The 16,218-nt window shown below is 39.1% G+C and overlaps 1 protein-coding gene across 4 annotated transcripts in view; it reads right to left on the bottom strand.

Annotated features, from left to right (window-relative positions):
- Positions 1 to 2,105: 2,105 nt before the first annotated feature.
- Positions 2,106 to 16,218, bottom strand: part of TRAPPC11 (trafficking protein particle complex subunit 11) — a 35,704-nt gene continuing 21,591 nt past the window's right edge. For all 4 annotated transcript variants that reach the window (XM_036894129.2, XM_036894128.2, XM_057505080.1 and 1 more), the window contains exons 22-30: positions 15,953 to 16,074; positions 15,315 to 15,434; positions 12,971 to 13,036; positions 12,709 to 12,865; positions 12,002 to 12,113; positions 9,013 to 9,104; positions 7,775 to 7,908; positions 6,190 to 6,357; positions 2,106 to 3,076 (exon numbers count right to left, since the gene is read on the bottom strand). In XM_036894129.2, the coding sequence (XP_036750024.2) occupies positions 3,032 to 3,076; positions 6,190 to 6,357; positions 7,775 to 7,908; positions 9,013 to 9,104; positions 12,002 to 12,113; positions 12,709 to 12,865; positions 12,971 to 13,036; positions 15,315 to 15,434; positions 15,953 to 16,074 (1,016 nt within the window). In that variant the 3' untranslated portion in view covers positions 2,106 to 3,031. The remainder of the gene's footprint in view (positions 3,077 to 6,189; positions 6,358 to 7,774; positions 7,909 to 9,012; positions 9,105 to 12,001; positions 12,114 to 12,708; positions 12,866 to 12,970; positions 13,037 to 15,314; positions 15,435 to 15,952; positions 16,075 to 16,218) is intronic.

Genomic DNA, 16,218 nt, shown 5'->3' with positions numbered 1-16,218 from the left:
CAAAAAAAAAAAAAAGCAAGCGAGCCAGCCAGAAAGGCAGGAAAGGACTCCAGCAAGATTTGGACTTTAACTCCCAGCCCCTGGGAAACACAGGGGAGAGAAAAACAAGGTAAATACCACCTGGGGGAGCAATCAGCCGACACCAGGATGTGGAATATTCTACAAAACAACTGACCCCATTTCTTCAACACATCAATGACAAGGAACAAAAAGGGCAAAGGGACTGTTCTACATTAAAGGAAACTTTTTAAAGACTTAAGAGACGTAATTAAATATAATGATAGACCTTGTTTGGCTACAGATTTAAACACACCGTCGAAAGCCTGCCTAGTGTACGAGGGAAAACTGAATCACAGTGTGTCGTGGCCAATTTAAAGCATTACTGGTAATTCTTTAGATGTAGTCACACATTGTGGTCATGTTTTTTAAAAGCCCTTTTATTTATGGGTAAAATTACATAACAGAATAGATGGTAGATGGCAAAGTATTATTGGCTACAGACGCTGAGTACAAGTATGGAAATGTGTTAGAGTCCCTACTTCTGTGTATGGAAATTTTCACAGTAAAAAAATAAAGTGAAACCAAGAAGGGCAATCAGAAGTAGAGACAGCACTGTAAATGCACCTTGAACTGGTGGCCACTCACACCTCTGTAAAAACCAGCCAGCATAGAGCTCCTCCCGTCCTGATTCGGTGTTTCATCTGGAATACAGGGCTCACTTTTTCCCTGTTAAATTTACATTTGAGGTTCAGTCCATTGCTGAGACAATGATTATCGTCACCAAGATCAAACATTTTTCAAACTGCAGTTCTTCAGTCTGATGAGCATTATAGAGCTAAAAAGAAGACAAGCTTCATCCGAAACTTGAATTTTGACAGGCAGAGCCCTGCTCTCCCTGAAGCAGGGGTGGTGACAGCAGCCGGCTTGTGGGGTTTCAGTTCCAAGTGAGTTTCACGCCCCGGGCCTGTTGCCTTATCACTGAACATGAACTTCTGGGGTAGGACAAACCATGTGACCTTTACCGACCCACAGACAAGTCTGTGTGCGCTAAAAGCACTTGGGCACGCCACGGCGCTGGTGTGAGTGAACTCAGGCCAGCACACATCCGTTGCCAGAATTTGTTTGTTTTACACACCTGGTATGTCCTCTGGAACTCAGCTCACACGATTACTACCTGTTCATGATGGAAATGCATCCCCATATGAGACAGAGTAATCTTACTGTGAATATGGCAATGCCGGTGTCACTCCTGGAGGAGGCCCTGGCCTCACTGCGGCTTCCTCACCGCTGCCCTATAGCCACCTAATGGTTCCTTTCTGCCTCAGATCTCCTACTACTTGTTTATCATGGAAAATTTCAAACACATCCCAAGAGTAAAGTGAAATGAGCCTCCGGCACCCTTTACTCCCTGTAACAATTATCAACGTTTTTCAAACTTTGTTTCATCCCTTTCTCTCTGACCTGACTTGTTGCTTTGGTTTGGTTTGGATTTCTGGAGCATTTTAAAGCAAATCCCAGAGAGCCCATCAGCACACAATTCTTGTGTCCACTTAATACACTGCAGTGGGATCTGTCCACATGGCCGTTTCTCCTACTGGACCCCTGGTCTTCAGGAGTAGGGGCTCCCCCATGGCTTCGGCAAGCAGCGCAGCAATGGCCCGTGGTAGGTGCTCCGTCAGTACTTGGAATTCAACATTTGTTTAAGGGCAACAGATTTACTGCCAGAGACTCAAGAATAGGCATCAACTCACAGAATGCATAATGCCTCGGTCATCAAATAGTATTTAGCCAAGGACTCACTTGTTCAGGACCAAATGCTGACCACATGAGAATGGTGTGTGTGGACGCCTTGATCTGAGTTCCAGCTCTCCCACCACTCGCTGTCTCACTGGGTCTGACGGACTGTATTTCCCACAACGGCTGCGATAAAATCTGTCCCACGTGCCCAAGGCTCCCCGAAGGCTGGTAGAGCCAGGACTAGAACACAAGGTCTCCCAATTTCTATCCCACGCTCTCTACTCCACTTCACGCCACACCTCCTAGTAAAAGCTGCTTCATGGAGCCAAGATCAAACGAGCTCAAAATAAGTAAACGATACATATAAGCATATTTGAAAGAGAACATATTTATTTACATCACTATTTCCTTTTTACAACTCCTGTACTTTTAAATAATAAAATTTTCCAGGAAATCAGGTATCTTTAAATTAAGATATGTTAACAAAAAAAACACTTTTTAACAATGTGATTTTTATTTACATGAATTTTCAGGAGCTTTAAATAGTTCTTTTGAAACTGCACAACATAACCAAAAGCACTTATTTAGACTTGTTTCTTCTTCAAAAAGTTTTAGTTAGGAAATTATGCTGATACTCGGATTCTTGCAGTTCAGATCCTTACAGATGAAGATCTTGTTAACACACTTACAAATACAAACCTGCTTCAAAAATGATCCTCCTTTTGGCTGTGAGTTCAGTCCATTTGATGTTTTGATGGTAAAGAAAGATTTTTTTAGATAACTTACATGGCTTTGAATAAACCTTTCTGGAACTTTTCTGTATAACTTGTGATGTATTCTGAGCACATGCTGAATTTATGAGGACGGATTTATCTTCAGCTCAGTGAACTCTGAGACTCACAGGGATCCAGAACCTTCCTGGGGAAGATACTGGTGCATTTTCCCCTCCTTGTCCAGTCATATTTGGGATGCCTAATTTTCCTCTGATATTGCACATGCAAATAACTTATTTTTAAAAGAATTTACTATTCATAAAATGACTTTCGACAGTAACAATGGTCTGACATCCTTTCATGTCACACTGATTTTAAATTTTATTAGTGAAACTATAAGAGAGGATAGATTTTCCTAATACTTTAAGCATGAATTCCTCTGAAGAGTTGGTATAACATCCATTAAAAAATAGAAAAGATTAACTTTTACCATGATCAAAAGTATAGTTCACAATGAAAAACTTATACAGCTCTGTCCAACTTCTCCCTAAGCATAGCCAGGAGCCAGTCGGTCTTGAACATCACGCGGCGGCGATCGAGGCATCATCCGTGAGTCGACCCTGTGGCTTTAAAGTGGGAAAACAAAATGGGTTTGCAAAATGATGATGACAACAAATGCTCTAGTAATAGAAAAGACTTTTTACATTCTGAGAAAACTGTTTCGCAAAGACAGAATAAACATGTGTAAGTGTCCAAATAAAACTTGTTCTTCTCCCTCTTCCTGCGCACCTTCTTCCCTCTCTGGAGCTGGGGAGGGCACGTCCCTGATGCTGGGGGCAGACAGCACCGGCCGATCAGGACCTCTTCCTGCTGGGTCCACCTGCTCCCAACCTTGGTTCCGGCAGCTGTGGCCACTCCGTCACGGTGGCAGGTGACAGGAGCCGATCTGCCATTCCTGCTCCAGCGATACGGTTTGATTCTCTCCCTCTTGCTCAGGGCCACAGACCTGAGCTGACAGACCAGTCCCTCGGGGATTCAAGGTCTCCCAACCTCTTGTTCAAGAAAAAGCCATTCACAATGAACTCTACGGTATCCAGAAATAGAAGTAGTGGATAAACACAGAAAAATTTCCCTTTCTCTAAGGTCACTGATTGAAAAAAAATGCACATCAAAAGAATAAAGGCTAAGAATGAATGAAGGGTATCAGAAATGTCTTTAGATGGATAATTTCTGACAGGTTAGCAATGCCCCAGAGAGTCATCAATAATTAAAAATATGAAATTCTTGCAAACAATTTTATCTCATTATACAGATGGACATTAGCAGGCCTTTGAGGAAAAAGCATGAGCGATGGTATTTCGACATGAAACAGAGTAGCAGTGTTATGGCCTTACCACAGAGGGCCATCTGCAGGGGGCATGGGGCAGCAAACGCACCCCGGCCAGTGGTGCAGCTGTTGGGTGGCTTTGCCACGCATGACCGCATGTACAGTAGGACTCCGACATCAAGGCGGGGACGGACTGAACAAGTGCACAGGTGACTGGTCTTTTACACTTCACGTAAATTTTAGTATTGATGCAGTATGTGCAGTTTCAGAGAAAGATAATGGCTCAACCTGGTTAAATTCTTACCAAGCACAGCTTTACAAACAGGGGTGGAAGACAAGTGCATCAGGCAATCAGAAAACTGAGGCCTATTTTTCAAAGGAAGGACAGCACGGCTCCAACCTTGCTCCAGGGCCACAGTGCCCAGTAAGCCTCCTGCGATGGTGCAAATGCTCTCGGTGCTGCTCACGTGGCAGCCGCTGGTCGTGCACAGCTACTGAGCACCTGACCTGCGGCTAGTGCAACTAACTTCTTGATTAAATTAGACTTTAATTAATTTTAATTTAAATCTCAATAGGGACATGTGGCTAGTGGCTGCCATACTGGAATAGCACAACTCTAAAATTTAATAAAGGTGAGATGGGATATAAAACTTTAGCCAGTAATTATTCACTAAGTAGGAAAAGGGTAACCTCATTTACTGCCCCTAGTGTGACAAGGAAAACAATTTTCACAGCAAGTTTCCCTGACTGATAAAGGATCAGTTAGTTGGCTGAGGATTCCAGCCAATTTTTGGCAATTGTCTGGGTAGCAGAAGGGACTACTTGTATTTAGAGAAAAGATGATAGCGGTTTAAAATAGGGCATGTTAGTTATGTTTAAACTTACTAATGTTTATTTTTCCAGAAACTTTTCTTATAAATTTAAATACTACCTGGAAGAGGTTTACTGTGACGGAAACTCAGAAGACTGAATTAGCATTGCCTATGGTTAGGTTTGGGTTTGAACCATCGCCTATGGTTAGAATTGAGCCCTCCAGGGAAAGGAATGAAAGAGCTAATAAATTAATGGAACCCAAATCCTGATTTTGCAATACGACCAACTTTCATATCTCAAACCAGCTGTTTGTGCAGCTAGACTGTGATCAGGTCTGCACACCGACACATCCTTTCACTGACGAAAGCCACCTTTCTGAGTTGGGAACAGCAGGCTTCAGAACAGGCCATCAGAGATCACCCCCCGGTGGCACCCCCAGCCCCTTCATAAGGCTTTTCTCCTGCAGGGTGAGCTCAGGCATGATGGTGAGGAGCGGTAATGGAAACGGTTTCAGAACGTGATCAGGTGGAGATGTCTAAAACACCACGGTTGTGCAGCGGCAGGGGAATGTGAGAAATACTGGGCCTTCCTCTCAATTTTTTTTTCTTTCCTTCCTCTCAGTTTTGCTGTGAACATTAAAATCTCTACAAAAAATAAAGTCTTAAAAAAAAAACCACTGTTTAAACACAAGGATATTTAAATTATGAGATTTTCCTTTTACAATTAAAAGTACGGTGTAGAATAGGAGCTTGGAAAGGTTAATAAAATGATTTTTTTGCAGATGCAAAAAAGCCATGTAAGTCTGGGAATATAAAAGCTGGGAAGATTATGAAAGGCACATCACCACAGACTAATTCTAAGATGAACCAAATCTCAGACTTTATAAAGAAGGGACTATTCCCCAAAACCTGACACACAAAAAAGTAAATAGCGAGCAATGTAATTTGTCAGACCAAAAGTAGGTATCAACTTAAAAAGAGAGACCCCACGATTCACATGTACCCACGCGCATCTGAGATCCTGGGAGAAACCAGAACTCTCTGAAAAGAAGCCTTAATTTCAGGAACCAAGAATGGCTTCACTGGAAGCAACTGCTGAGCTAAGTTAACTGCCTTCATGGCCAATACGTTCCTTCACACTGACCAGGGACTTCCTATATATTCTTTTATTGCAGGAACCTGGAAACTGTATTGTAAAAAAATCAAAACATTAAAACAGTGTACAGTTTCCATCAGACGATCATTTTCTGCAAAGACCCAAGTCCGGTACTATACAGATATCAGGCAAGGTCTGGGGTCATATTTAGTAAATTAATCTATTTTGATTAAAAATAACTTCAATTTAAAAACATATTTACCAAGCTAAAGAAAACACATGTTCAAAGATAAGGATAAATATTTACTTAAGGGAATAAAAATCTTTGAAATTAGATTCTACAAAATACTAACTTTACAAAATAAGTAGCAATATTACCAAATTAATACAGTAAAAGCCAAAACATATCAGTTAGTCTCAAAATACTATTTAATGAAACTTACATGAAAAAACATCTTTGATTTATTTTTAAGAGAGAAAAATTAAAAAGCAGAAAAATCTTACCTTTACAAAAATACAGGTAGGTAAAAAACGCCTGAGCAGTTGATTTGTGAAGTTAGGAAATCTAAGTAAGTTGATGTTGAGAGATGGCAGCTGCTGGTATCCGGCCATTAGAGGATAAAAATTATATAACATTTCCTGTTCAGTGCCAGGTAAGATGCGTAATCGAATCTAAATCATAAAGAGTTGTAGAAAAAAATAATCAAATACACATGCTTGCAATATCTAATTACCCCTAGATAATTTACAAATGACTAGACACCCAAATCTTTCTGGTGAAATATTCTCTCTCTCTCCTATTCCAACTTTCAGATTCCAAAATCAGGGCTGAATTAGTATGAGACTAGGGCCACGCAGATAATAAATGTATAAAAAATATATGCATGATTTCTCTGCTTCTACCAAGATTGAAAAGGCCACTTGTACCTCCTTAAAGGTAAGAACACTAGATGGATCAGCGTTTTCTGTGCCTTAGGCCAGATAGATTCTACAGCCACAATGTTACGGGATCATGTGCAGAGAAGTACCTTGGTCAACAATATGTCATCATAAGACAAAATAGCTATTTCTGGTGTTTGGTAAGGTAAGTGACTTCAGGAGAAAAAAGGTTTTTGGAAGTTTTTAACAATACTTTAGAAAACACAAACTGGTAAGATTTTGGTTTCTTATGTAATTCTTTCTAATACATGAAAAAGATCAGGACACTCAAAAGCCTACTCATTTGTAAATGAGTACAGATAACACGTACATGATGTGTCAAAGATACATGTGTGTACCAACACACTACAGCTAATATTGTATTAATATTATAAATTTAAACCAGTGTGTGGGCTTAACATTATACCTCATATGTACACGGTTCCATTCCGCATTTAACAACAAACACAGCGCTCAGAACACACCAGCACAGATGGTTCATCAGGGGAGACACTTCCAGGTGTCAGAGCACATTCGTCCCTCTACTTGTGCTGTTGTTAATAAAGAGTACTTCCTGACTGCTGAGGGGCGTCTCTTGTCACTTGGACAGCGGAGGACTGCACACCCACTCCAACATGGTTTACCCGAGTGCCTGTTCCACTCAAAAACCTGTTGAACTTTTTCCACCCGATTTGAACAGATGACTCAAAACAGCTGAATAATTTATTTTTACGTGTAGATATAAAACTGTGTCTAAACATATCAAAGATAAGTAAAATCCATGAAAGATCAAAATCTCAAAAATTTCACTAACAGTTCAGAACAGAATTGCCTTGGTAGTCAGGCCTCAAATTGTCACACACACACACACACACACACACACACACATACACACACACACACACACTCATTAGTAATAAAAGGGAAATGTAAAATTTCCAGGATTCTATTAAGAGTCCAAGGATTTGTGACCTCTTGTTTTATATGTCATCTCGATGTGAAAAGAGCTCCCTGCTTAATCCACCTTTACAGAGTTGGACTTAATTTTTTAGGATAACTAAAAATTCACTACTATCAAAAAACAAGGACCACACAAAACTAAACTGTACAGCTCTCCATTTCCTAGGCATGCTTTTATGTCTACAAGCGACCCAATGAGGGGAGACTGTACCTGTTTAAGACCTGAGAACATGAAGGCGTCACTAGGATCCACAGAAATCTCCACGTCCTGCACTAAGTCAGTCTTATTGTGCAGGTGGTACTTGACAGGCAGCGATTCTCTGACACGCCCAAATGATGGCAGATCTGGGAAGATGACACATTTCTCTTGATTTAAAAAAAAACAGCTCACAACTAATGGGTTCTTTTTGTAAATGAATCTCATTCCATAGACATGGGATTATTAAAATTAATATTACTGCACTCTTGATAAGTAAGAAAATTCTTTGGACAGTAGCCATGGAAACTATGCTAAAACTGGCAAAGAAGAATCAACATCTCCTTTGAAAACTGACTTAGAATGGGTCTTGGCTACCAGGAGCTAAATTACATTTTAGGAATGACATTTTTTTCTCAATTAATTTTCTTCTTATTAAGGTATTATTGATATACACTCTTATGAAGGCTTCACATGAAAAAACAATGTGGTTACTACATTCACCCATGTTTAGGAATGATTTTTTAAATCTATAAAAGATTTTCCCAAATATCAGTCATGGTTCAAGAAGAAATGATAGATATTATGTGCCTCTAGATGGGAGCACATACCATTAACTATGAAGTATTCACATGCAAAAACTTGAACCTGAATCTGATCAAGCCTACAGATCTGCCTACCAACTTAGAGAGGAAGAAACACTAAAAAAGATACAGTGCAACCAGCAACACCCACACTGTTGGAGCTCTACAGGACAAATGACTCAGTTTCTTCCATAAAGGACCAGCAAAGGAGGGGGAGACGGCAGTGCTGGAGGGGGAGATGCCTGTGGGGGGCGCCTGAGGGCTTGTGCACTTGAGAAGCAGGAGCCATTCACCAAGGGTGATCTAGAGACCTTAAACCAAAGAACATTCACAGTCAACTAGGGCAATTACAATGCTGGAATTTGATAATATTAAGAAGTCTTTGCTGATTTTTTAAGTCATGATAACGGTACTGTGATTATGCTTAGAAATATGACCTCTAATATTAAAGACACATACTAATACACGTACAGATGAAACGATTTCTGGGATTTGCTTCAACATAGTGGCAGAAGAAGGAGTGTGCAGAGGTACAGATGAACGAAGACTGATCATAATCTTCTTTTGTAAATGTTGAGCATTTTTTGTAATGGAAAGTTAAACAAAACCTTAGAAGACAAAATACTCTTACTGGATTCTTCTTACCAAGTAAAAGTTGAATGCCCTTACCTGCGTTCACATGGAGGGGGATGTTCTCCACGATGACGTGGGGCAGAGTGATGGCAGTACTGATGACAGGGATGTTTTCCATGGCTGAAGTCCTGTGGCAGAAAAGGATGTCCTTTACATCCACGTTTTATGTGAAAGGTTAATAAACCAGAAACAGGAACATGGACATTCACCAAACACCATTTATATTTCAAAGGAAATATAAATTATTTATCCATTTTCTAAAACTTTATTAATGGAAGTAGTTTTGTGAAGTTAGAGCTTTTAGAATTCCATTTTTGCTTTGAATGTTTCCAACTAACAAATGCTACAATCCAAGGCTGCCGCTTGGCTCCAGTGACGACGTAGGGAATGGTTCCAGACTGCATATCCCCTGCACTAAGAAGCACGCCTCTAACACAGCGCTTTGGCAGCCTGACATTCTCCCTGTGGTAGCAGTGAGGCGCTGTGAATCATGACGACCACCTATCCCCCCGAGGACAGGTCACAGATGAACACCAGACCACTTCAAAGTGCACTGCTGCAACTACAAGTACACAGGAGAAACTAAAAATGTTTTACTATCAATAAACGCAGTAGCATTCCAACATTACTCAGATAAAGTGAGTAACATTATCAAACTGTCCAGTATTTTTCCGGACATTAGTTAGGGTGGGACCTACAGGGGCAGCTGGCAGCTGAGTGCCCAGGAAAGCCCTTACAGACGGTCTGCACGGAGACCTGGAACAGCTGACACTACGTGCGACTGTTACCAAGAAAGCACCTAAGCCTCATCATTTAAGAAACACATTTACAGCATTATGGTAACATGATGGAATAATTAAGCAGTACCTTCAAAATGCTGTTTTACTTCCTATAAATATATAAACTAAAGATCAATATGATAAATACAGAATAGGAGAAATGACAAGTTGGTTTTTTTAAAATAAAATCACATCTTTTTCCCTTCTCATTTTTAATGAATTGTTTTAAAATCTATGAAATTGAGCCACACCTAGAAAACACCTGACATATCATGTGTTTACCTCCCAGCCTAAGAAAACATAACAATACGGTCGACTCTTCCTGTGTCCCCCTTCCTGCCTGCATCCTCACCTTTCCCTCCAGAAGGAACTACTATCCTGAATTTGGTATCCACCATTCTTATGTTTTTCTTTACACTTTTCCAAAATATGTATTTTGCCATAAGAAACACACAATATGTCTGACATGTTTTCCAGTGTGATATATATACTCTAAACACTTGCAGTTGCTCTGGTTACTTAACAGGTTAATAGGTATAGCTCTGGTTCATTCATTTCACTGATAGATAGTATTACATTGTATCAATGTGCCACAGTTTATCCACTTTTTGTTGATGGGCAATTAAGGATCAGTGCTGTGATGAACATTCTTACACAAAAATCCTTTGTGTACATATCTGAAACCTTTCCTAGGACTGCAGGGTACAGACATCTTCAGCTTTACCGGTACTGCTGAACAGATTTCCAAAGCAACTGTTATAATTTATACTCCACCTCTTTGACTTTGCACTGTTAACCCTTTTTATTTTTTCCAACTAGTGGGAGTACATTTCAATCTCAGATTACCGGTAAGACTGACCTTCTCTCCCTTTATTTAATGGCCATCTGACTTCTACTAGTTCCCTTAAGCTGCTTACTCAAGCATTGGGCTTAACTTTGTTAGGAGACTTGCACATTTCTAGTGATTTGTGGAAGTTCTTAATATGAATTCTAATCCTTTGTTATTTTTACATTTCCAAATAGCTTTTCCCAGTATTTTGTCTTTTCACATTCTTTATGGTGTTTTTAGGGAATTGAGAAACATGATTTTAAGAAATCAAATTCAACAATTTTAGTGGCTTATACTTTTTGTTTCATTTAAAGATGTTCTTTCCTACACCAGTCATAAAGCAATTCTCGTATTTTTCTATTAAGAAAAATGGTTTTGCTTTCCATAATTAGAACTTCGGTATACCTGGAACTGATTCATATATACAGTGAAGAGATTCAATTTTTTCTTGAATGGATATTCAATTGTTCACCACCAATTATAAAATAGTTGATTCCTTCCCCACTGACCTACAATGCTATCTCTGTAAACTATCATTTCCATATGTACAGATTTATGGATCTGTTTCTAGACTCTTCTTCCATTGGTTTATTTACCCCTGAGCCAATACCACAGCGATGCCTACTGGAGCTTTACAGTAAGTCTTGGGTCTGAGAAGGGCAAGCACCCTTGTCTAGTTCTTCTTCTGGAGTATCCTGTTTCCGACTTCTGCCTTTCCGTATATATCTTAGAATCAAGAGTGTGAAGTTCCACAAAAACAAAATAAGCTATTGAGATTTTGAAGGAAATTACATCAAACCTACAGAAAAATTTACAATATTAAGTCTAAATCCTCCCCTAGACCATTTTGTATGTCTTCCATTTATATTGGTCTCCCTTTAATGTTTTATTTAAAGTTTTATAATTTTCTCCACAATGAGAGATATTAAACACCTTCTATTAGACATATTCCTACATATTTTATCATTTTTGCTGTTATATAAATGACACCTATTTTCAATGTAGATTGCCTAGAGGTTTATTACTGATACATAAAAATTCAATTGATTTTCGTACTTTGATGTTATATCCAGCAACCTTGATGAAATTCTTACAGTTCTACTATTTTGTTGATTCCCTTGGGTTTGCTTGTGAACAATCCTAATGACTACAAATAATGGCAGGTTTTCTCCATGTTTTTAATGGTCCTATCATCAAAACTCATTTGGCTAAAATTTCATCACATATATAGGTCACAAACTGTGGCAAACACAAATAAAAATTAATCATCCTTTAAAATTTTTGTGTTTTGATAAATGGTCAGTGATACTGTGACTTCTCTAGTCTGCTCTCCAGGACTGATGATTGAATGTTAACAAATAATAAAGGCATTAGAACAGCACAGATAATGAGGAAAAGAGAGGGCTGATATAACTACCTTTTCCAGGTGATAATATAATGCCCAGTTGCTACGCCACCTTCAACATTCCCCACAGACGGGCACCGAAGACAAAAGCATTCACTAGCACTCTCTCCGGTCTGTAAGACAACTGCAACAGAGAGTTTTTATGATCCTTATGCAATGATTTCATCTATGAAAGGAGTTCTACCTCCTAGTAATATAGCCAAAAAGAATACCTTATCAATTATACATTACTTATAGATACTTCTAAGCTAAGGCTCAGAGATGCTAGATGACCTTTTCAAGGTCACAAAGCTTCTTTCCAGTGTTTTTCTAAAATATCAATAATCCACTGACAGTTTTCCAACAAATATCTTTTCCCATTTCACATTATAAACAAAAGTAAACATTAATTACAAATTCATGATAAAATCTATTAAAAAATCCAAATATGAAAAAATATTATTTTCAAGTATACATTTTTTTCAAACAGTAACTTCCTTATAGTACCCAAAACTCTCATCTTTTAAAGTATACCCAAATTATAAATGATACTAATTCCACCTTAATTCTTAATATATTCACTTTTGTATGTCTGAGGTTCCTCCCCTGGCAAAAAACTAACTCTTACACTGCTGGCCTACAGACACACACACACACACACACACACACACACACACACTCACGCATGAGCATGAGTGCGCGTGTGTTCTGCTAAGTAAGTGTGACGAAGCACATTTTACCTTTGTCCACTTGGGACTCTAGCTGACCCACCGGGGTCATAGAAGGGGCAAGCTGTAGCTCACTGGATACAATAGTGAGGGCCCACGGTGACGTGCTCAGAAGGTCTGTCATCAACAGAAAGGGGATGTCCGCATAGACCCGTTCCAGGTGCTCAAACTGTCACAAAGACAAAGGTCCGTCAGAAACCAAATCAATCCATTTTATTTTTTCTGTTCATTTCTATAACCTAAACAATTTCCAATATGCTTCACAGGAACGTACCTTTGTAGAAACGAATCTAACTGCAACATCAAATGGAAAGACAGTTTCTATTGTTACAGTTTCATCCTGCAAGAAAATTTACAAGGCACATTCAATGGCTTTTATAAATCTTAACAATAAAGATTTGAAAATAGAAGGCATAGAAAACACAATTTATTACTGATCAATAAATAATCCCAATTTATATGTTAGGAAGAAGGACCTTTCCCTTAGATAATATTTGTAAAAATCTACATAGAGAAACCAGATTTAATTTCTGGTAAGTTATCTGACAGTTTTGTAAGAGTTCACACTGCAAAGTGCTTTCTTTTTTTTTTAATTGAAGTACCGTTGATATACAATCTTATGCTGGTTTCAGTATACAACACAGTGGTTCAACAATTGCCAATACTATAAAATCCTCAACCCCTCTAGTACAGGTACTATCTGTCAACATAGAAACATGTTACAGAACCATTGGCTATACTCTCCATGCTGTACTATACCATCCCTGTGACCAACTTACATGACTGAGAATTTCTGAGCCCCTTTATCCCCCTCCCTTCCCACCCACCTATCACAACCCTTCCCCATAACCAGCAGTCCCTTCTCAGTGTCTATGAGTCTCCTACTTTTGTTCACTGTGTTTTGTTTTGTTTTGTTTTTTTAGATTACGTAAGCAAGTGAAATCATATGGTATTTGTCTTTCTCTTCCTGGCTATTTCACCAAGCATAATACCCTTTAGGTCCATCCACGTTGTTGCAAATGGTAGGATTTCTCTTTTTTCTTATGGCTTTATGATATTCCATGTGTATATATATGAACATCTTCTTTATCCATTTGCCTACTGATGGACACTTTGATTGCTTCCATATCTTAGCTAATGTAAATAATGTGGTAATAAGCAGGGGTGCATATATCTTTTCCAATCAGGGATTTTGTTTTCTTTGGGTCAAAAGCTAGAAGTGGAATTACTGAGTCAAATGGTATTTCTATTTTTAGTTTTCTGAGGAACCTCCATACTGCTTTCCACAGTGGCTGCACCAAATGACATTCCCACCAACAGTGTAGGAGGGTTCTCTTCCTCCACATCCTCGCCAGCACTTGTTGTGTCTTATCTTTTGGATAGTGGCCATTCTGACTGGTATGAGGTGGTAACTCATTGTGATTTTGATTTGCATTTCCCTGATGATTAGCCACGTGGAGCGCGTGAAGTGCTTTCTTACACACGATCTCAGATCTACGGACAGTGGGCAGTGCAGGCCGTCTCCATTTCATAGGAGAGGAAGCAGAGGCTAAGGAAGGAAGGCGGAGTGACGGGCCTCAGGCCACAAAGGCAGCAGTGCCAAGCCTACAGTCTGGGTCTTCTTTCTGCTTAAGTTCTTTACATTCAAGGCTTCGCACTCTAAAGCTGCAAAGAACTTCAACATTCTAATTCAACAAGATGAGGTAGTAACTGAGGCCGGAAGAAGTGACGGTGTTGGCCTGAGTTTCCAAGAGGAGGTAGTGCTGAGCCCGGCGCCCTCACCTCCTAGCACCACCCAGGCTTCTCTTCAGCATGTCAGGCCAGGTGGAATTTATGACAGTACGTGGACATGCCTCCCTCCCTCCCACTCGGGAAATACTCCAAACTCTCTCAGAATGGTTTTGCCTCCCAGGGACTTATAAACGAGCCCACGGCCCAGACTGCAGTAACCAAACTACAAATCCCCAAACTGCTAGCTGAGACGACACTGCCGCCAGGACTCAAGGATACGAAATGTCACAACCTTCCATTAATAAAAGAGAATACAGGCATTACATGCAATATGGTTAAATCCATACAAAAACATGCCTATCTCTATAAATAACACAGAGACCAAAAAAAAAAAAAATACAGAGTGAACATAGCTGCTCTGAGTTGTGGGACTGACTGGGACAGCTTTCCTATTTGCACTCTCTTCTATGTGCACTTACCAGAAATCATTTTCCTAAGAATCTTCAAGAATAAAAAAAAATTTCATAACGAGAGACCTCCCTCCCTCTAAAACCTTCTGCATATAAGCCAACTTACAGGTTTTATCTACTATGTGTTTTTATAAAGAAGAGGGTAGGTTTAGAATTTCAAGACTTTTTTGCATGAGATCTCAAATGTTAATTTTATGACAAGCCACATATGTCAACTGTCTAATACTAGAGCAATGAATGCCACATTATGTCATTTATCATAAATGTAAATAAAAATCAACAGGTGTTTAATAAAAATTTGCAATAAACTATAAGCACCTAAGCCACGTATTTTACTGGATGACTAAAATTATACAAAATAGGGAACACTGTTCCATAGAGGAGCCTTCCAGAAGTAGTTACAAAAAAAAAAAATACCTTGTGACATTTGCAAACAATTTCCTTTTCTTCAATGGCTGTATTGATCAGGTAAGAAACATACACAAGAAACATTCTTGAACCCACTGTTCCACAGCGAACATACAACTTTTTTTCCACCTGAAATAAAGTAAAAGTATTTTAATTACTATTGCAGATATTTCTTTCTGACATATATTCTAGGATAATGTTCCCACCTTTTAGAGTTCACTATCTCAACTGGCTAAATTCTTGAGCACTTTTTACAGGCTGTTCCTGTGGCAGGAACAGTGGGGTCCTGCCTAGTCTATCTTTTTTATTACCATTCTCAACTTCCCACGAATCCTTTGTGTTTGGTTTGGAAACAGAAGGTGACTGAATGGTTATTTTTTCACTAGGTTACCAACTTAGTGTTACTTAGTTATTTAGTGTTACTTTATCAGGCAACTAATTCTCCATATCAGGGTCATTTGTTCTAAAAGCCTTGTACAAAAACTGCTTAAGACATTTCACACATTTATATATGTAAAATGTGAATCAGTTAAATCACTTTTTTAGTCTCAGAATATGCTATTAAAATGCTCCCAAACTGTCTAAGACTCACGACATATTTAAAACTACAACCTGATGCCTTTCCAATCACAGTTGCCCAAGTTCACCTGTTGCCCTGGGCGTAGGTCTCCGACAGGAATGTCAGTGAGCAGAGCCGGGTAGGACTCGTCACATAGCTGCGTTCCATGAAGAGTCACGTGAGTTTTCTGAGTTAAATTGGCATCCTGTCCTAGAAGAGTTAATACTAGTATTTTAAAATACAAAGTATTCAAACATTATCCTAACAACTCATATTGTACAAAGAGACTATATCATAACCACATTCAAATAAACTTCTTTGACACCACTGATGTTTATTTTACGTTGGATTAAT

Source organism: Manis pentadactyla, chromosome 7 (assembly GCF_030020395.1).
Source record: "Manis pentadactyla isolate mManPen7 chromosome 7, mManPen7.hap1, whole genome shotgun sequence".
Lineage (NCBI taxonomy): Eukaryota > Metazoa > Chordata > Mammalia > Pholidota > Manidae > Manis > Manis pentadactyla.
Note: the sequence above shows the minus strand (reverse complement) of the source record. Positions and strands in the feature narration are given on the sequence as shown.